This window comes from Ranitomeya imitator, chromosome 3 (assembly GCF_032444005.1).
Source record: "Ranitomeya imitator isolate aRanImi1 chromosome 3, aRanImi1.pri, whole genome shotgun sequence".
In the NCBI taxonomy this organism is placed as follows: domain Eukaryota; kingdom Metazoa; phylum Chordata; class Amphibia; order Anura; family Dendrobatidae; genus Ranitomeya; species Ranitomeya imitator.
In genome coordinates, this window is record NC_091284.1 from 429369857 (window position 1) to 429392657 (window position 22801).

General features: G+C 45.0%; 1 protein-coding gene across 1 annotated transcript in view; it reads right to left on the bottom strand.

Annotated features, from left to right (window-relative positions):
• MMP28 (matrix metallopeptidase 28) overlaps window positions 1-22801 on the bottom strand; it is a 91836-nt gene that overhangs the window by 41318 nt on the left and 27717 nt on the right. Inside the window, exon 3 of the mRNA XM_069757268.1 lies at window positions 4993-5159. Coding sequence (XP_069613369.1) covers window positions 4993-5159 — 167 coding nt within the window. The remainder of the gene's footprint in view (window positions 1-4992; window positions 5160-22801) is intronic.

The following is a 22801-nucleotide window of genomic DNA, read 5'->3' on the forward strand; positions in this document are numbered from 1 at the left end:
ACAATACAAGTCACAACTGGTACAGGAGGAGAGAGGACCCTGCCCGCAAGGGCTCACAATCTACAAGGTAGTATAATATTTAATAAAATATTAATAGTATAGTATAATAATATTGTAATAAAACCACATACATATTTGCGTTACCTATTATTTTAGTATGTTGCCTGAGGATTCACAGTAAGTCCAACAAGTCCAGATTAATTTTAGAGGGCACATGTCAGTAGGCTCAACCCTCCTAAACTGTCTATATGGGCATGTAAGTTGTAGAAAGTTTAATAAAATGATACCTTGATATCTGTGATCCTATGTCTTATTCCAGAGAAATCCACATTTTTCTTAATAAATATGTAAATGAGCTGTTAAGGTCTATGGGCCGGACACAGATCTCCCTGAAAATCTACCTCCAGAACTCATTTTAAAAGAAACGGGGAGTTACCAGTGTAGGCATGTTTCACATTAGCGTTTACCTGATCTGCGGCGGGCTGCAGACTTCCTCCGTGAAGCCCCGCCCTTGGCCGTACCTCCGCCGCTAGCTCCGCTTACTTCTGCATGCGGCCTGCGCACCTATCTTTAACATTAGGTACGCAGGTCGTGCGGTCCAATGCGGATGCTGTCGCATGCGTCGTTTTGACGATGCGGCGACCAGCGTAGGACGCAGCCTGTAGCATTTTTTTTCCGCATTGTCAAAACGACGCATGCGGCAGCATCCGCATACAGCCGCACGACCTGCGTACCTAATGTTAAAGTACTAAGGTACGCAGGCCGCATGTGGGCCGCATGCAGAAGTAGGCGGAGCTAGCGGCGGAGGTGCGGCCGAGGTCGGGGCTTCACGGAGGAAGTCCGCAGCCCGCCGCAGATCAGGTAAACGCTAGTGTGAAACTAGCCTAAGACATGTAGATCAGGAGAGCAGACTGTAAGGCTATGTGCACACGTTGCGGATTAGGCTTAGGAATTTCTGGTGCGGATTCTGCCTCTCCTGGCAGAAAACGCACCTGCGGATTTGTCGCGTTTTTTGTGCGGTTCCGCAGCATTTTTTGTGCATTTTTGCTGCAGTTTTCTTGTGGATTTGCTGCGTTTTTTACCCCTGCGGTTTTCTATAATGGAATGGGTACAAAAACGCTGCAGATTCATAAAAAAGAAGTAACATGCTACTTCTTTTAAACTGCAGCGTTTCCGCAGCGGATTTTCCGCAAAGTGTGCACAGCATTTTTTTTTCTCATTGATTTACATTGTACTGTAAATCAATTGCGGATCTGCAGTGTTTCTGCACTGCAAAAAACGCTGCGGATCCGCAGAGAATCCGCAACGTGTGCACATACCCTTAGTCATTACATGTCTTACACTGGTAATGCCTCATTCCATTTACAACAGGATCTGGAGGCATATTCTCATGGAGATCTGTGCCTGGCCCATATATTTTAACAGTTCAATTACGTATTAAGAAAAATGTGGATTTCTCTGGAATAAGACATCGGATCACAGATATCAAAGTATCATTTTATTCAGCTTCCTATCACCTACATATGCCCATATTGATGGCTTAGGAGGGATGATCCTACTGACAGATTTCCGTTAATTTAAAAAACAAATCCACTATGCTCAGCTCCCTTGGAGATTTCATGGCAAAGCTTTCCTGACTCCCCACATGATTGCTGCCGTGGACCATGTAACATCATGTCTTCACTGAAGACTGGGTACCGTATATAGAGACCAGTGAATGAAGCAAAGTGTTGCCATAGAAACACAGAAGAGAAGTATACGGCAGGTTTTTTTCCAGACTAATCTGCTGTTTTCTTGCAGAAAATCATCAGAAAAATCTGCAGCTTTTTTGAATTTGCAGCTGAAGTTTTCCACATCAAATCCAGTACATGTGGATGTACCATAAGAGAGACAATAAGAAGCAGGCTCAAGAGGCTCAATTCACAAGGTTTAAAATATCTGCTAACAAACTCAGAAATTAATATAATATCCAGATTGTAAAAAAAGTTAAAGTTAAAAAAAAAAACACTACTCACATTAATGTCAAATATGTCTGCACTGTATGAATGTGGATGTGTAAAATGTCTCCAATGTATCTAATATCTGAGAAATCTTTATGCAGATCCTTATTGGAACGGGAGACCAATTACTCGGCACACTGGAATGTGATGTAAGCTTCTCCAGGGAGGTCAAGATGTCACCATGTCTAAAAGAAAGATTTTCTGCTTCTCATTTTACATGGGCACAGAAGTCAAATAGGGGGAAAAAAAGGAATTGTTGAAACTGGCAAAAGGTCACTGGAGATAAAAATGCATTATCTGTTATCTGGTCCAAGAAGGTCATTTAACAATTTAGAGACAAAAATGTATAATTGATGGAGTGCTTGATGGGCCTTGGTCTTTGTAAGTGTACCAAGTAGTTACTTCAGGGTTTTAACAACTGTGTGGATAGCTTATTCTACTTCAATTATTTCTGAATTTTGGGTTTCTGCAATAGATATTGCAAACATAAGATTGGCACCTAAATACAGTCACATCCGGCTTCCGAGAAGCTAGACGAGACTAGCCGGGATGTGACCACATAGATGAGCGGAGATGGAAGCGATCCCACTCTGCCGACCACTTCACTGTATACAAGCAGTCCCTCGCCAGCTTCAAGTCTGCGCTCACTGCCGCAAAACAAACTTACTTCTCATCCCTCATATCCTCCCTGTCCCACAACCCTAAACAGCTTTTCAACACTTTCAATTCTCTACTCCGTCCCCCCGCACCTCCTCCCTCCCCCCTCATTTCTGCTGATGACTTCGCCTCTTTCTTTAAACAGAAGATCGATACGATCAGAGAAAGCTTTGGCCCACAGCGCCCACTGCCCCTCTTAGCTGCTCAACCCTGCTCCTCCAAAACCAGCTTCTCCACCATGACAGAAGATCAGCTCTCCACCCTCCTGTCAAGATCACACCTCACCACCTGCACGCTTGACCCGCTCCCATCCCACCTCATCCCTAACCTTTCCACGGTCTTCATCCCAACCCTAAAACACCTCTTCAACCTCTCACTCACAACAGGTGTCTTTCCCTCATCCTTCAAGCATGCCAAGATCACACCCATCCTCAAAAAGCCCTCCCTCGACCCATCCTCTGTGTCTAGCTATCGCCCGATATCTCTTCTCCCTTATGCCTCCAAATTGCTGGAGCAACACGTCCATCTTGAACTGTCCTCCCACTTCTCCTCCTGCTCCCTCTTTGATCAGTTACAATCAGGCTTCCGTTTCCATCACTCAACTGAAACTGCCCTAACTAAAGTCACCAATGACCTACTAACTGCCAGGAGCAAGCGACACTACTCTGTCCTCCTTCTCCTGGACTTGTCTTCTGCCTTTGACACTGTAGACCACTCCCTTTTGCTACAAATCCTCTCATCCCTTGGCATCACAGACTTGGCCCTTTCCTGGATCTCGTCATATCTGACAGACCGAACATTCAGTGTCTCCCTCCCCCACACCACCTCCTCACTTCGCCCCTTGTCAGTCGGTGTTCCTCAAGGCTCTGTTCTAGGACCCCTACTCTTCTCCATCTACACTTTTGGCCTGGGACAGCTCATAGAATCCCACGGTATGCCGTACCATCTCTACGCTGACGACACGCAGATCTACCTCTCCGGACCTGACCTCTCCTCCTTGCTTACCAAAATCCCGCACTGTCTGTCTGCCATTTCAGCCTTCTTTTCTGCTCACTTTCTACAACTGAACATGGACAAAACAGAATTCATCATCTTTCCCCCATCTCACTCTACCCCTCCACCAGACCTATCCATCAATGTCAATGGCTGCTCACTATCCCCAGTCCCACACGCCCGGTGCCTCGGGGTGATCCTCGACTCTGCCCTCTCTTTCAAGCCACATATCCAAGCCCTTGCCTCCTCCTGTCGTCTCAAACTCAAAAATATTTCCCGGATCCGTGCTTTCCTTGACCGCAACACTGCAAAAACGCTAGTGCATGCCCTTATCATCTCCCGCCTCGACTACTGCAACCTCCTACTCTCTGGACTCCCCTCTAGCACTCTGGCACCACTCCAATCCATCCTACACTCTGCTGCCCGACTAATCCACCTGTCCCCCCGCTATTCCCCAGCCTCTCCCCTGTGCCAAGCCCTTCACTGGCTTCCTATCGCCCAGAGACTCCAGTTCAAAACCCTCACACTGACATACAAAGCCATCCACAACCTGTCTCCTCCATACATCTGTGACATGGTCTCCCGGTACCTACCTACACGCGACCTCCGATCCTCCCAAGACCTCCTTCTCTACTCCCCTCTCATCTCTTCTTCCCATAACCGCATCCAAGACTTCTCCCGTGCTTCCCCCATACTCTGGAACTCTCTACCCCAACACATCAGACTCGCGCCTACCATAGAAACCTTCAAAAAGAACCTGAAGACTCATCTCTTCCGACAAGCCTACAGCCTGCAGTGATCCTCAACCTACTGAACAGCCGCACAGCCAGCTCTTCCCTCTCCTAGTGTATCCTCACCCACCCCCTGCAGACTGAGCCCTCGCGGGCAGGGTCCTCCCTCCTTATGTACTCGTGTGCCTTGTTATCTGCTCATGTTTAATGTATTTGTCTATATTTGCCCCGTATTCACATGTAAAGTGCCATGGAATAAATGGCGCTATAAAAATGTATAATAATAATAATAATCCCAGCTAGATGTGCTCACAAGACCGCCCACTCACAGGACATACAAAGGAATAGGCTAGGTTTCATTTCAGCCAGAAAAACCCCTTTAGTTTGAGAATTTATAGCGCTCTTTTTCAGGTGTGCACATCTTGTATCTGCTATTTTTGGGTTTTTTTTTTTATAGTGTTTGTACTTTATATGCATAGGTTTGAATGTGTTTGTAACCCTAAACAGAATCCAGCATTTACGTGCAACAAGTGCTTTATTTTACAGTAAACTAAATTAAAATATTCTGTTTCCTTATTCATAGAATAATCTGAGGCTCATGTCAAACTTACTTTTCATGGTATAGCGTTTCTGGCGGTGACTTGTTTTAAATGGACCATCATTCAGCCATTTCTTTTTGCCAACATCCTTTACACCACATCTTGGTAGATGCATCTGAAGAATTGTGGCATCATTCAAGTGTCCATTGACTGGGAGATGTGAAGCCCACTGGAAATCTCTGAAAAACAATTTGAAGGAGACACAGGCACCTATGTATTAATTATTTTCCATACAAAATTAACTGTGTCCATTGACCAAGTACACTCCTCAACATTGAAATGACGAAGGAAAAAGTCACAGAATCATAGAAATCACAGGATTGATTGACACGATAATGATATAGAAATGCTAGGGCGTATCTAGGGGGGGGCAGCCGGGGCATGTGCCCCGGGCGCATACGGCAGGGGGGCGCAGTCAGGCCGCCTAATGTGGCGGTCCGCAACGTCTCCCCCGGCGGATGCATTCTGCCGCCCCCGGTCTGGGAGTCAGCTGTTCCTGTGCTGACTGTCAAGCTGACAGCCGCCACAGAGAAGCTGCAGAGCGCCGACTCCCAACAGGTGTGGAGGTGGAGGGGGTCCCTGCAGGGTGGCTGGGGCAGGCAGGGAGAAATCCCTGCAGCTCCGCTGCCTACAAGAGAAAACAGCAGCGGAGCTGCAGCGATCTGTCCTCCTGCTTCCTGCCCGCGCTTCCTCTCACACAGCCACGCCACTGGATGACGTCATCATTCAGCGGCCGGCTGTGTCAGAGGAAGGCGATGGAGATTCTGCGGCAGAGCGTGAGGAGAGGTGAGAGGGGTGTGTGTGTGTGTGTGTGTTGCGCGCTGCAGGGGAATATACAGAGAAGTAAATGCTGTGTGTGTTTGTGTAGGGGGAGGAGAGGGCAATGATGGGGATGGTGGTGGAGGAGGAAATGATGGAAGTGGTGGAATGGGCAAGGATGGGGATGGTGGTGGAGGAGGAAATGATGGAAGTGGTGGAATGGGCAAGGATGGGGATGATAGTGGAGGAGGAAATGATGGAAGTGGTGGAATGGGCAAGGATGGGGATGGTGGGGGAGGAGGAAATGATGGAAGTGGTGGAATGGGCAAGGATGGGGATGGTGGGGGAGGAGGAAATGATGGAAGTGGTGGAATAGGCAAGGATGGGGATGCTAGAGGAGGAGGAAATGATGGATGTGGTGGAAAGGGCAATGATGGGATTGCTGGGGAGGAAATGCTGGAGGTGGTGAAATGGGCAATGATGGGCATGACGGAGAAGGCAATGATGGAGGTGGTGAAGAGAGCAATGATGGGGTGGGGTAGAGGACAATAATATGTGTGTGGACAATTTGAGTGGGGATAGGGGGATTTATTATGTGTGGGGAGAATTTGGGGATGGGGGAATTTATTATGTGTGGGATGAGATTTGTAGTGGGGATGGGGGATTTAATGTGTGTGGGAGACTTGAGGACACAAAATGAAGAGCAATGGGGGGCATATATGAGGAAGCAGTACAGGGGAATTGGGGGCATGTATGAGGAAACAGTATGGGGGAATTAGGGCATGTATGAGGAAACAGTATGGGGAAATGGGGGGCATGTATGAGGAAACAGTACGGGTGAATTGGGGGCATGTTTGAGGAAACAGTATGGGGGAATTGGGGGCATGTAAGAGGAAACAGTATGAGGGAATGGGGGGCATGTATTAGGAAACAATATGGGAGAATGAGGGCACAGTATGAAGAGCGATGTGAAAAATGTATGTGGACACAGTACGGGAAGTGAGGGTGAAGGGATGTGTGCAGACACAGTATGGGAAGTTAGGTGAGCAGGCAGTATAGAAAGTGAGGGGGTAAATATATGAGGAGACAGTATGGTGAACAGGAGGGATGTGAGATGAGACAGTATAAGGAGGGAGGGAATAGTGTGAGGAGACAGTATGGGGGACAAAAGTGAGTGGGCACAGAATAGAAACTGAATAGTGGGGGTGTAGCATGGAGGCACAGTGAGGGCACAGCCAGGAGGGGACAGTATACCAGGAAGGGGGAGTTTGATGATAGAGTACAGTATAAATACTGGGCCCTATAGGGGGAACACAGTATGAGAGGACAATGTGAAGAGGGGACCGGTATGGAAAGGAGAGGTCTGTGTGAAGAGCATGAACCATAAAAGGGACAGTGTGGGGGTCATATTTTGTGCAGACAATATAGTGTGGGGCAATTATTTATTCAGGAGCATTTTAATGACACTTGTATCTCTAAGGGCGTCATGTGGGGATTTTCTGCAAAAGAACGGAGAAGATGGAAATCTGCAGAGACGGCTGTGGATGAGAAAACTCATCATGGGGTCTGGACAAGATGAAGAAAAGAAGGAGATCGGCTCCAGAGACGACGTCATCTATAAGGTACCTGAATGTAAATGTTATGTGTGATGTTAACTAATTCTCATGTTTTTATTTATGTTAGGAGCTTTAAACGGAATGTCCAGGTTTGTAATGAGTCTGCAGTTATTCTTTGTGAGTGCAGATTTCTGAATTCTCACAGTGCGCCCTGCACACTGTCAGGATTCTCTCATGCTGGCGATTTAGATACATACGGTCACATGCTGACTAGACATGTGTGGCCTGACTCAATGAACTGAGCGAGGCCGGGCACGTCTAGTCGTAATGTGTTCAGAAGTATTCAAATCGCATGCTTGTGCTGAAATGACTGTCCACAGGCAAGGGAGAATCCTAAAAGTGTGCAGTGCATTAGTAGTGAGAATTCAGAAGCTGCGATGTCAGGATTCAGCTCTGCAGGTTCCAGTAGTCGTCACATGGACACGTCACTCATATGCGACTTTCATACTTGTGGTCCTGTGACAACGAGCTTCTCTTCTGCTTCTCTCAGTTTTTCACTGAACATTGAGAGCATTGGGGAGAGGAGCTCGTCGGTACATGACTAAGTGTGCAAATCGCATATGTCCTGGGGGGGCGCCAAAATGAATTCTTGCCCTGGGTGCCAGAAACCCTAGATACGCCTCTGTAGAAATGATGGAGAAAAAAAAAGGAAAATCAAATGTTCAAATCATCTATTTAGATAGTTTCAAGTATGATCACCACGCACAGGAAAACACACACTTACACGCCTTGGCAAGCTACAAATGAGGTTATTAATGGTTGTCCATTCTACCACGCTGAATGCACTTGGGCAAACTAATCATCAAGATCCCCTGCTGGTAAATCCCTCTGAAATTGCTAATGACATCCCAGATGTGCTTGATGGGAGACATCTCAAGAAAGGCTTCAGGTTACTTAAAGGGAACCTGTCACCCCCAAAATCAAAGGTGAGCTAAGCCCACCAGCATCAGGGGCTTATCTACAGCATTCTGTAATGCTGTAGATAAGCCACCGATGTATCCTGAAAGATGAGAAAAAGAGGTTAGACTATATTCACCCAGGGGCGGTCCGTTCCGGTTCTGGTCCGATGGGCGTCGTGGTCCGTTCTGGGGCCTCCCATCTTCTTACGATAATGTCCTCTTCTTTCATTCACACTGCAGCTCCGGCGCAGCCATACTTTGTCTGCCCTGTTGAGGGCAGAGCAAAGTACTGCAGTGCGCAGGCGCCGGGAAAGGTCAGAGAGGCCCGGCGCCTGCGCACTGCAGTACTTTGCTCTTCCCTCAATAGGGCAGACAAAGTATGCCTGTGCCAGAGCCGCAGCGTGAAGACAAGAAGAGGACGTCTTCGTAAGAAGATGGGAGGCCCCGGACCGCAACGACCATGGGACCCGGACCGCAGCGGGAATGCCCCTGGGTGAGTATAATCTAACCTCTTTTTCTCATCTTTCAGGATACATCGGGGGCTTATCTACAGAATTACAGAATACTGTAGATACGCCCCTGATGCTGGTGGCCTTAGCTCACCTTCGATTCTGGGGGTGACAGGTTCCCTTTAAGCACGAGCAATTTGCAGCCTAGTGTTGTCGAGTTGAAAAATGGATCCTGGGACACTTTGTAGAAATGGCTGTACCACTGGCTCCATGACCAAATCAATGTAACTCCCTGCTGTTAATGTAGCTGGAATGAACACTAGAATGGTGTGACTACCATACATTATGCCTCCCCATACTATAATCCCGGGCGTAGGACTGCTGAGACATTCCCACATGAAGGCCTTTTCATAGCATCGCCCACGGGGTCTGTAGACTTACCTATGGCTATTATTGCATCCAAGATAAAAGTAGGACTCATCACTGAGTCCTCTTTTCCAGCTTCCATTGAAATTTGCCCTGCACCACGATAGCTTTTGAGAGTGTTGGCGTAGGGTCAATGGAACACTTGTAGCTGGACATTCAGTGCGTAGCCCAAATGCCTTCTGATGGCATGTGTAGACAACCTTGGACACCTTTTGCTTGATATATGATGTCTTTCTCTTGTAGTACAGAATGGATTAAGTGGAACAAGTGGTAGGAACGTTTCTCTAAACTTTGTCACAAGCCATTTTTCAACATGACAACACCAGGCAGCATATTGCTTGTACTACTATGTGACCTAAACGTGCTTCCATGACCTGCAGCATCTAAGGACTTGTCTCCCATCAAGCACGTCTGTGACGCCATTGGTTGCCAATTGCAAAGGGAGCTGCCAGTAATGGATCTGGATGATTTGTGTGCCCGAGTGCATTCAGCGTGGCAGATCATACCTCAGACAACCATTAATAACCTCATTGATAACATGCCAAGGAGTGTAATTGTTTTTATTTCAGCTTATTGCGCTCATACTCAATACTAAATAAATTGAAATGTTTTGAAAATTTTGTTTCCTTTTTTTAGCATTTGCATATTATTAACATGTCTACTGATCCTGTTATTTCCATAATTCCGCAACTTTTCCATCTTCGTGTTGCAATTTCAGTGTTGAGAACTCAACAGTTTATTAAGCAGAACAGCAAAGAGGTGAATAAAAACTGGTGATTAATCTACAGAGGATATCTGTTCAGAGTTCAGGTTATCCAAGCTAAAAAGGAACGCGATAATACTGATAAACCTGTGAGTTGTGTCGCAGATACGATACTTTCAGGAAACAAGAAGGGAAAGAAAAGTCATGTCTTATATCCCAGACCCTTATGGAAGCTAGGCAGTTTATCAGTATGATGGGGATTTTCTTTTATGTTACTTTCCATCATTTAAATTTTTCACTCTTTGTTTCATTGCAGCCATTTGGTAAATTCCAAAAAGTTCATTTTTTTCTCATTAATGTACACTCTGCACCCCATCATGGCTGAAAAAAAACAGAAATGTAGAAATTTGTGCATATTTATTAAAAAAGAAAAACTGAAATATCACATGGTCATAAGTATTCAGACCCTTTGCTCAGACACTCATATTTAAGTCATATGCTGTCTATTTCCTTTTGACCCTCCTTGAGATGGTTCTACTCCTTCATTGGAGTCCAGCTGTGTTTAATTACACTGATAGGACTTGATTTGGAAAGGCACACACCTGTCTATATAAGACCTCACAGCTCACAGTGCATGTCAGACCAAATGGGAATCATGAGGTCAAAGGAACTGGCCAAAGAGAAAGGCACAGAGATATCCAAGGTTACAATAGAATTTCTGCAGTACTCAAGGTTCCTAAGAACACAGTGGCCTTCATAATCCTTAAATGGAAGAAGTTTGGGACCACCAGAAGTCTTCCTAGATCTGGCCGTCCAGCCAAACTGAGCAATTGTGGGAGAAGAGTTTTAGTGAGAGAGGTAAATAAGAACCCCAAGATCACTGTGACTGAGCTCCAGAGATGCAGTAGGGAGATGGGTGAAAGTTCCACAAAGTTAACTATCACTGCAGCCTTCCAGCAGTCGGGCCTTTATGGCAGAGTGACCCATTGGAAGCCTCTCCTCAGTGCAAGACATATTTTTGCAGCGCCCCAGAGATCTGGTCGTTGCAGTATGACACTCTGCCACTAAGGGGAGTGATGGTATGTCTGATGGCACTGAAGGAATTCTACTGACCAAGTATCACCAGCACACATTACACTTCACACTCCGGCCACTAGGGGGAGAAAAAGGCTTTATTTATTGGGCCACTCCTCACACTGGTAAAACTAGGGGTTGGATAGGAAGTTACGGTAGTCAGAAGCTGACTGGGTTGGATTCAGGCAACATCCCGTGTCAGGGGGTGTTGCAGGGAGAAGACACAGGGGGGTCCCTGTCAGGCGTGGGAACCTGGCAGGTGCCTAGTGAGCAGAGCAGAACGTAACGGAACCGCGCCTGCACACCCCGCGGCGGTATCCTAAGAGAGAAACACGAAGGGAAGGATATTGTGGAACAGTGAGACATGAGATCAAGCACAAAGAAGAACCAGTAGGAGTCGTGCTGTGAGACCGAGGCAACATCCTACTGAGGCGCGTAGCCGGTGGCCGGAACACGGCGGGAGTAACTGACTCTAGGCCTTACTTCGAACTCCGCAGGACAGTTAATTATAGGTTGGCTGTCTACCTTAAATTTGCTACGAAGACATAGGGGGCAACGCGTGGAGAGGGGCGTCTCTAGGGTCCCGGAAGAGCTCCGAGCCTTCCCGTCATACGGGTGCATCCTAGCCATAACATACTGGGGGAACGAGAACAGCAGTTGTGAGGACTATTCCGAATGCTCAGCAGGGTAGCACTACAACACACAGGCGCTAGTGGTAGGCACTGATTTCCACCTGCAAAGGGAACTCTGGACGTGCCCATCGGACCGGCCGGTCTCAGAAAGCCCTGTTAAGCGTGCTCTGGATTGAGGATCCTGAAGTCTTCAGTAAAGAGGTAAAGAGACTGCGACCTTGTGTCCTCGTTATTGACTGCACCTCACACCATCACCATCCACCTTACTGGGAAGCCCTGGGGACATACTTCACCTGTGGGAAGGTATACCATCCAGCTGCCATTCTATCACCCCAGCGGACCCCACAGCAGCGTCGGTCACCCTGACCGAACACCACAGGTGGTGTCACGAATCCCTGACGGACTGTACCACCTTTATTGGACGCCCCTTAGCAGGGTCGCGGACCGGGTCTAGCCACCGTGACAGCCTCAGAACCGAAAAAGAGAGGCCCGGTACCGAGAACGCGTGGCCCTGTGTCTGGGGGCACTCCATTTTCATATGTATAGAGTTTGCTAAAAACACATGAAGGACTCCCAGACTATGAGAAATAAGATTTTTTGGTCTGATGAGACGAAGATAGACCTTTTTGGTGATAATTCACCCTGTGGGGACAGGACGACTGGTTGTCATTGAAGGAAACATGAATGCGGACAAGTACAGAGATATCCTGGATGAAAACCTCCTCCAGAGTGCTCTGGACCTCAGACTTGGCAGAAGGTTCACCTTCCAACAAGACAATGATCCTAAGCACAGCACGGGCAGCACGGTGGCGCAGTGGTTAGCACTGCAGTCTTGCAGCGCTGGCGTCCTGGGCTCAAATCCACCCAGGACATTATCTGCAAAGAGTTTGTATGTTCTCTCCGTGTTTGCGTGGGTTTCCTCCGGGCACTCCGGTTTCCTCCCACATTCCAAAGACATACTGATAGGGATTCTAGATTGTGAGCCCCATCGGGGACAGCGATGATAATGTATGCAAAACTGTAAAGTGCTGCGGAATATGTTAGCGCTATATAAAAATAAAGATTATTATTATTATTATTATTAAGCACACAGCTAAACTAACAAAGGAGTGGCTTCAGAACAACTCTGTGACCATTCTTGACTGGCCCAGCCAGAGCCGTAACCTAAATCCAATTGAGCATCTCTGGAGAGACCTGAAAATGGCTATCCACCAACGTTTACCGTCCAACCTGACAGAACTGGAGAGAATCTGCAAGGAAAAATGACAGAGGATCCCCAAATCCAGGTGTGAAAAACTTGTTGAATCATTCCCAAGAAAACTCATGGCTGTAGTAGCTCAAAAGGGTGCTTCTACTCAATACTGAGCAAAGGGTCTGAATACTTATGACCATGTGATATTTCAGTTTTTCTTTTTTACTAAAATTGCAAAAATTTCTACATTTCTGTTTTTTTTTCTGTCAAGTTTGGGTGCAGAGTGTACGTTAATAAGCAAAAAAATGAACTTCTTTGAATTTATAAAATCGCTGCAATTAAACAAAGAGTGAAAAATTTAAAGGGGTCTGAATACTTTCCGTACGCACTTGTATACTTTTCCTCTGATTATTATACTCCTGCTTTTGGCTTACAAATACTTATGTCAAATACTGACCAAATACTGAACGTTTGAACGTGGCCTTAGAGGCTGATGATAACTGAATAACAAAGTCATCATATGACAATAAATATACAGGCCCGGATCAAAGACAGGGAGCGAACATATGACATACTACTAGCTGAAGAGCCCGGCGTTGCCTGGGCATAGTAAATATCTGTGGTTAGTTATAGCACCTCACTTCTCTTATTTTCCCATCACGCCTCTCATTTTCCCAATCACATCTTTCATTTTCCCCCTCATATCTCTCATTTTCTCCCTTACACCTCTCATTTTCTCCCTCACTCCTCTCATTCCCCCCTATCACTTGTCATTTCGACCTCACATCTGTCATTTTCCGATCACTCCACTATTTTCCCTCACTCCTCTTTCGACCTCACATCTGTCATTTTCCGATCACTCCACTATTTTCCCTCACTCCTCTCATTTTGCACTCATTTCATTTTCACCTCAGTATATACAGTGGGGCAAAAAAGTATTTAGTCAGTCAGCAATAGTGCAAGTTCCACCACTTAAAAAGATGAGAGGCGTCTGTAATTTACATCATAGGTAGACCTCAACTATGGGAGACAAACTGAGAAAAAAAAATCCAGAAAATCACATTGTCTGTTTTTTTAACATTTTATTTGCATATTATGGTGGAAAATAAGTATTTGGTCAGAAACAAAATTTCATCTCAATACTTTGTAATATATCCTTTGTTGGCAATGACAGAGGTTAAACGTTTTCTGTAAGTCTTCACAAGGTTGCCACACACTGTTGTTGGTATGTTGGCCCATTCCTCCATGCAGATCTCCTCTAGAGCAGTGATGTTTTTGGCTTTTCGCTTGGCAACACGGACTTTCAACTCCCTCCAAAGGTTTTCTATAGGGTTGAGATCTGGAGACTGGCTAGGCCACTCCAGGACCTTGAAATGGTTCTTACGAAGCCACTCCTTCGTTGCCCTGGCGGTGTGCTTTGGATCATTGTCATGTTGAAAGACCCAGCTACGTTTCATCTTCAATGCCCTTGCTGATGGAAGGAGGTTTGCACTCAAAATCTCATGATACATGGCCCCATTCATTCTTTCATGTACCCGGATCAGTCGTCCTGGCCCCTTTGCAGAGAAACAGACCCAAAGCATGATGTTTCCACCACCATGCTTTACAGTAGGTATGGTGTTTGATGGATGCAAACTCAGTATTCTTTTTCCTCCAAACACGACAAGTTGTGTTTCTACCAAACAGTTCCAGTTTGGTTTCATCAGACCATAGGACATTCTCCCAAAACTCCTCTGGATCATCCAAATGCTCTCTAGCAAACTTCAGATGGGCCTGGACATGTACTGGCTTAAACAGTGGGACACATCTGGCACTGCAGGATCTGAGTCCATGGTGGCGCAGTGTGTTACTTATGGTATTCCTTGTTACATTGGTCCCAGCTCTCTGCAGTTCATTCACTAGGTCCCCCCGCGTGGTTCTGGGATTTTTGCTCACCGTCCTTGTGATCATTCTGACCCCACGGGGTGGGATTTTGCGTGGAGCCCCAGATCGAGGGAGATTATCAGTGGTCTTGTATGTCTTCCATTTTCTAATTATTGCTCCCACTGTTGATTTCTTCACTCCAAGCTGGTTGGCTATTGCAGATTCAGTCTTCCCAGCCTGGTGCAGGGCTACAATTTTGTTTCTGGTGTCCTTTGACAGCTCTTTGGTCTTCACCATATTGGAGTTTGGAGTCAGACTGTTTGAGGGTGTGCACAGGTGTATTTTTATACTGATAACAAGTTTAAACAGGTGCCATTACTACAGGTAATGAGTGGAGGAAAGAGGAGACTCTAAAAGAAGAAGTTACAGGTCTGTGAGAGCCAGAAATCTTGATTGTTTGTTTCTGACCAAATACTTATTTTCCACCATAATATGCAAAAAAAATGATAAAAAAACAGACAATGTGATTTTCTGGATTTTTTTTTCTCAGTTTGTCTCCCATAGTTGAGGTCTACCTATGATGTAAATTACAGACGCCTCTCATCTTTTTAAGTGGTGGAACTTGCACTATTGCTGACTGACTAAATACTTTTTTGCCCCACTGTACATGTTTGTCATATCCCTTATATATAGTATACACCTGTATGTCATCTCCTGTATATAGTATATACCTGTATGTCATCTCCCCTTTATATATAATATACCTGCTGTGTGTCATCTCCCCTGTATATAGTATATACCTGTATGTCATCTTCTATATATAGTATATACCTGTATGTCATCTCCTTCTATATATAGTATATACCTGTATGTCATCTCCTCCTGTATATAGTATATACCTGTGTGTCATCTTCCCTGTATATAGTATATATCTGTGTGTCATCTCCTCCTGTATATAGTATGCGCGTGGCGATTTTTGAGCGGCAACTTTTGTGTTTCGACTTTTATGTGGCGAGGTTGGTGTATTTGTGGTGAAATGTGTGCTGAGGGTGGTATATGTGTTCAAGCACGTGGTAGTGTGTGGCGCATTTTGTGTGTGTTCATATCTCCGTGTGTGGTGAGTATCCCATGTCGGGGCCCCACCTTAGCAACTATACGGTATATACTCTTTGGCGCCATCGCTCTCATTCTTTAAGTCCCCCTTGTTCACATCTGGCAGCTGTCAATTTGTCTCCTACACTTTTCCTTTCACTTTTTCCCATTATGTAGATAGGGGCAAAATTGTTTGGTGAATTGGAAAGCGCGGGGTTAAAATTTCACCTCACAACATAGCCTATGACGCTCTCGGGGTCCAGACGTGTGACTGTGCAAAATTTTGTTGCTGTAGCTGCGACACCTCCAACACTTTTCCTTTCACTTTTTCCCCATTATGTAGATAGGGGCAAAATTGTTTGGTGAATTGGAAAGCGCGGGGTTAAAATTTCACCTCACAATGTAGCCTATGACGCTCTCGGGGTCCAGACGTGTGACTGTGCAAAATTTTGTGGCTGTAGCTGCGACGGTGCAGATGCCAATCCCGGACATACATACACACACACATACACACATTCAGCTTTATATAGTAGATTACGTCATATGTCGGTAAGGGGTTAAAGTAGATAATGGCTGAATAACATAGCCATCATCTGCTGGAATGGACGCGGGCTCAGTTTCTGGGCCTAGATCAAATACAGACATTGAACCTACCAGTATATTCAATGTCAGTAAGGGGTTAATGTGTTATGTAACATTTTGCTCCAAAATGGCATAAAAAGGCAGAAGAAAAATAAAGTGAATTTTTAGTTTTGCGCAAGATTTATGAAACCATTGGCATCATTTTGAAGGAAAGCATCAAGCTTTGAAAAAATCCACAAATGATGAATCGAGCCCTTAGTGCTTCCTGTTACACCTCTACTAGTATGTATGAACATAAACGTGAATATATACTGAATATTATTATGGGAGTAAAGCCGTGTAACAATCATAGGACATTCCAGAACTGGAAACTGATATATTACTGCATCAAGTTTTATATGAAATACGCCCAACACTCTACATCTGCAGTCCCTGACAAAATTTTAAGATCTACCTATAGCTGAGCCCCGTCGCTTGTGCACAGCTGCTCTATGAATGCCCTTTATTGTGTCAGATTTAAGGCAGCTGTTGTGTTCTCTGCATACAAATCAAAGTATTCTGCTCATAACATTCATACCAGCCTACCGGCAGTACATGACCAATGTACAGGATACTAAACAGATCCATTGTTGCAGCAGGAAGTAATCAGTAAAAAAAAATGTAAGTGACCAGTAAAAAATATGTGATATATGAAGTATGTGGTTTATTTGGACATAAATGGCCGCATGTAATTACTTCTAGCTAGAAATCCTCTGGACACAGCTGTGTATATCTGATATATTCATTTAATTCCAATCAGGATAATTTTGGAAAAGTTACCTATAAAGCGAGAAAAACAAAGAGATGCTGAAGAATGGGGGTAAATTTAATGATGGAGAGCCTAAGGTCAATTTATTGAAGTAACCACGCACAAGCAGTGTTGGTCTGGGTGCCAAGGGCCCACCTCCAGTAATAACTCCGGGGCCCCACTTTTCAGCTACGTGCAAATATGAGTTTATCCTCATTCACAATTTTCTATATCAATAAAATGGTTGTTAGTACTGTTCATATAAAAAGGTAGTGGCCCAGTCCTGCATAGGGTCCCACCGGCGGATTCTCGTGTTCTCCTATGTGTCAGTCCGAGCCTGAACACAAGTGAAAGACGTGACATAAAATTGGAAGAAATAGTAAAGCGTAAGACATGTACAGTCATGGCCAAAATTTTTGAGAATGACACCAAAATTATATTTTCACATGATCTGCTGCCCTCTGGTTTTTATTAGTGTTTGTCTGATGTTTATATCACATACAGAAATATAATTGCAATCATATTATGAGTACCAATAGGTTATATTGACAGTTAGAATGAGTTAATGCAGCAAGTCAATATTTGCAGTGTTGACCCTTCTTCTTCAAGACCTCTGCAATTCTCCCTGGCATGCTCTCAATCAACTTCTGGACCAAATCCTGACTGATAGCAGTCCACTCTTGCATAATCAATGCTTGCATTTTGCAGGAATTTGTTGGTTTTTGTTTGTCCACCCGTCTCTTGATGATTGACCACAAGTTCTCAATGGGATTAAGATCTGGGGAGTTTCCAGGCCATGGACCCAAAATCTCTATGTTTTGTTCCATGAGCCATTTAGTTATCACCTTTGCTTTATGGCAAGGTGCTCCATCATGCTGGAAAAGGCATTGTTGGGCGCCAAACTGCTCTTGGATGGTTGAGAGAAGTTGCTCTTGGAGGACATTCTGGTACCATTCTTTATTCATGGCTGTGTTTTTAGGCAAGACTGTGAGTGAGCCGATTCCCTTGGCTGAGAAGCAACCCCACACATGAATGGTTTCAGGATGCTTTACAGTTGGCATGAGACAAGACTGGTGGTATCACTCACCTCTTCTTCTCCAAATAAGCTGTTTTCCAGATGTCCCAAACAATCGAAAAGGGGATTCATCAGAGAAAATGACTTTGCCCCAGTCCTCAGCAGTCCACTCCCTGTACCTTTTGCAGAATATCAGTCAGTCCCTGATGTTTTTTCTGGAGAGAAGTGACTTCTTTGCTGCCCTCCTTGAAACCAGGCCTTGCTCAGAGTCTCCGCCTCACAGTGCGTGCAGAAGCACTCACACCAGCCTGCTGCCATTCCTGAGCAAGCTCGACACTGCTGCTAGACCGATCCCGCAGCTGAAACAGTTTTAAGATACGGTCCTGGCGCTTGCTGGTCTTTCTTGGGCGCCCTGGAGCCTTTTTGACAACAATGGAAGCTCTCTCCTTGAAGTTCTTGATGATGCAATAGATTGTTGACTGAGGTGCAATCTTTGTAGCTACAATACTCTTTCCTGTTAGGCCATTTTTGTGCAGTGCAATGATGGCTGCACGTGTTTCTTTAGAGATAACCATGGTTAACTGAAGAGAAACAATGATGCCAAGCACCAGCCTCCTTTTAAAGTGTCCAGTGATATCATTCTTACTTAATCATGACTGATTGATTGCCAGCCCTGTCTTCATCAACACCCACACCTGTGTTAATGGATCAATCACTAAAACAATGTTAGCTGCTCCTTTTAAGGCAGGACTGCAATGATGTTGAAATGTGTTTTGGGGGTTAAAGTTCATTTTCTGGGCTAATATTGACTTTGCAAGTACAGTAATTGCTGTTAAGCTGATCACTCTGACATTCAGGAGTATATGCAAATTGCCATTAGAAAAAATGAAGCAGTAGACTGGAAAAATTAAAATTTGTCTCATTCTCAAAATTTTTGTCCATGACTGTATATCGTAGACTTAAAGGGAACCTGTCACCCCGTTTTTTCAAGAAGAGCTAAAAATAGCGTTAAATAGGGGCAGAGCTGGGCTTTACATTAGTGTATTTTGGAGCCTTTATTCCCCACCTATGCTGCCGAAATACCTTTGTAAAGTCGCCGTTTTGGGCTGTCACTCACGCTGGTCAGGTCATATGGGCGTGGTGTCAGCGGTTTCTCCCCCAGATCTCCGTTGGTGGCGTAGTGGTGTGCGCATGTCCAAATGGCGAATCCACTGCGCAGCTTCAAGGAAAATAGCGCAATCTGCGCTACTCAGCCGTTTATCGGTGGGCGCGGCCATCTTTGTGAGGCCGCGCGTGCGCAGATGGTACTGCTCGGCTTCCCGGGGCTTCAGGAAAATGGCCGCGGGATGCCGCGCGTGCGCAGATGGAGATCGCGGCGGCCATTTTCCTGCAGCCGAGATGCGAACTCGGCTTCAGGAAAATGGCCCTCGAGATTGCCATCTGCACACGCGCAACATCCCGCGGCCATTTTCCTGAAGCCCCGGGAAGCCGAGCAGTACCATCTGCGCACGCGCGGCCTCACAAAGATGGCCGCGCCCACCGATAAACAGCTGAATAGCGCAGATCACGCTATTTTCCTTGAAGCTGCGCAGTGGATTCGCCACTTGGACATGCGCACACCACTACGCCACCAACAGAGATCTGGGGGAGAAACAGCGCTGTCACCACGCCCATATGACCTGACCAGCGTGAGTGACAGCCCAAAACGGCGACTTTACAAAGGTATTTCGGCAGCATAGGAGCATAGGTGGGGAATAAAGGCTCCAAAATACACTAATGTAAAGCCCAGCTCTGCCCCTATTTAACGCTATTTTTAGCTCTTCTTGAAAAAACGGGGTGACAGGTTCCCTTTAAAGTGCATTACATTATTTTAGATGTCAACCTAGAAGAGCTGAACATATTCTTCCAGTTCCATTGAAGACATATTGGAAAAATTTGACCACTGCAGTTAATCACAGTCTAAAGACTTAACGCAGTTAAAAGAAATGACCTGACCAATCTTCTGGTGTCTTCCACTTGAAAATAAATAAAGACGTCTATGGAGTGTCCAAAAAAACAGATGAAAGATGCTTGACTTATTTTGTAATATTTTAAAAACGCCACATTGGCATTTCCTGAAGCGGGTTACATTTAAAAGATGTTGTGTGCACACACCGTAGGAGTATGGACATGTGGCATCTTTTAAATGATCCCACTTAGTTTTCCCTGCAAATTACATTTAGGAAAAATGGCTGCAATGATTTTCCCGAAACATCTTCTTTGTCGCTTCCTTAGCCAATGTATAGGCGGCTGGTGACTTTTTCTTTAAAATACTTGTATTAATAGGAAATGGCTTCCAAGAGGTATCGACCAGAAGAATAGTCAGGTCACTTCTTTTATCCAGGCTTTGGAAGCCTGAAGCAATTTAAAAAAATCAAAAACAATGAACATGTTCACTGCTGTTCATTTTTACATTGCAGTGCGTACGTGCATTCTTTTTAATGTGTTTTAGTGCTTTTTTAGATAGGTTCCATGCAGAATCTGTGCGAAAAGGGTATCATGTTCAAATACCCTAAGAGACACAATAAAATGCAAGGACAAGCTTTCCATGAGACTGCTTCTGGAATGTGAGAAAAGAGTAGGAGTGATTGCCAGGAATCAAAAGTACGGTAGTTGAAAAATTTCATTTCTGAGAAAGTTGACATATAATTTTGAACAATATAGTGGAGAACACACTGAGAAAAACAGATATGGAAGGAATGAGGAAACAAACAAAAAAAAGATAGAAGCCCTGTGCAGAAATGGTGTGGGAGTATTTTCTACATTTTCTTTACAGTAAAGGCGTCCCGTGAACAACATTTATGGCTAATGAAAAACTTAGCATAGAATGTTATGACTGCATTGTAGTAAATCCGCTCACTATCAGCATTATTATAATAATTCAATGAATGGTCGGTTAGTCTAGCCATATTGTATTAAGGCCAGTGGCATTCACAGAATGAAGTTTCCAACCAATGTAATAACCATGAAAAATGGACCACATGTTTAAAGCATGGTTATGCATGGTTATAACCTAACCCTGTATTCTGCACAAAAAAAGAGACCAGACCATTAAAGAGTAGTGATAGATAGATTTGCAGCCTATATCAATACTTGGATTGGTGCAATACAAGCATTGGCGGACACGACAGTAGAGGGCCCATCTCCAAGAACAATATATGGGCCTATTGCAGCCCAATATCTCAACATGCACAAATTCCCTTTGATTTGAAGGTAGACATGGTCCCCCTTATCTCTTTGGCTCCTGTGCAGCTGCACAGGTTGCAATAATAATTTGTCCGCCCTTGATTACAAGGGATTTCTGGAATAAAAAATGTAATATTCTGTGGGCTTGGGGACGTTAAAAATATCAATATTTGCTGCACTCACTCAACCTCTTTTCTGCCAGTCTCTGTTGACAGGCTGTAGTGTTGATGTCATGACTCCACCATACATGACAGGTGCAGCCAATCAATAAGCTCAGTCATGCAGGGCCGGCTCCAGGTTTCTATTGGCCCCAGGCAATAGAGTCTCAGTAGGCCCCTTTAACAAATACCAAGATTCATGATGCACAGATACGGCAGATAAATATAAGTATAGTACAATGCCAAAGATTTCACTCACTTCTTACATTACATAAGTGATGTCTATTGTAATTTCTACAATAGCTCAAAAACTGGTGAATTCTGGCAGCGCAGAGTGCATGCGCTGGAGGGGATTCAAAAGTATTCAGAGTGACTGCAGACTTTCATTTTGGACAGTATAGTCATCCATACAGTATTATGAGCACCACATAGTTCTTCATACAGTATTATGAACACCACTTAGTTCTCCATACAGTATTATGGACACCACATAGTCCTCCATACAGTATTATGAGCACCACATAGTCCTCTATACTCCATACAGTATTATGAGCACCACACAGTCCTCCATACAGTATTATGAGTGCCACATAGTCCTCCTTACAATATTATGGGCACCACATAGTGTTCCATACAGTATTCTGGGCATCATATAGTCCTCCATACAGTAATATAGGCACCACATAGTCCTCCATACAGTATAATGGACTTCATATATTGCTCCACTCAGTATAATGGGCTCAATGTAGTACTCCATACAGTATAATGGGCCCCTTATATTACTCTACCTTCTTTCAAGGTTTACTGTGTGCGCATCTACTCCCCCACCAACCTCCAAATAGCTGTCATTTACAGCCCCCCAGGGCCAGCCACCACCTTCCTTGACCACTTCACCACATCACTACTTCATTTCCTTTCAGCTGACATCCCCACTGTCATGATGGGTAACTTCAACATCCCCATTGACACATCCGACTCAGCTGTCTCTAAACTTATATCTCTCACTTCCTCGTTTGGCCTTGTTCAATGGTCTTCAAGAGCCACTCACAAGGATGGCCACACACTGGACCTCGTCTTCAACCGCCTCAGTTCCCTATCTAACCTCTCTAACTCACTTCTCCCTCTGTCTGACCACAACCTACTCTCATTCTCTTCACTCTCCTCTCCAGGTGCACATTCCCCACTCCACAAACTTGAACAACCTTGCAGAAATCTCAAATACCTTGATCTACCCTCACTCTCTGAATCTCTTTGCTCTCACACACATAAGTTACTTACACAATGTAGATGCTGCTGCCGCTTTATGTAATACAATAACAGCTACAGCTCTTGAATCGGTAGCCCCATCA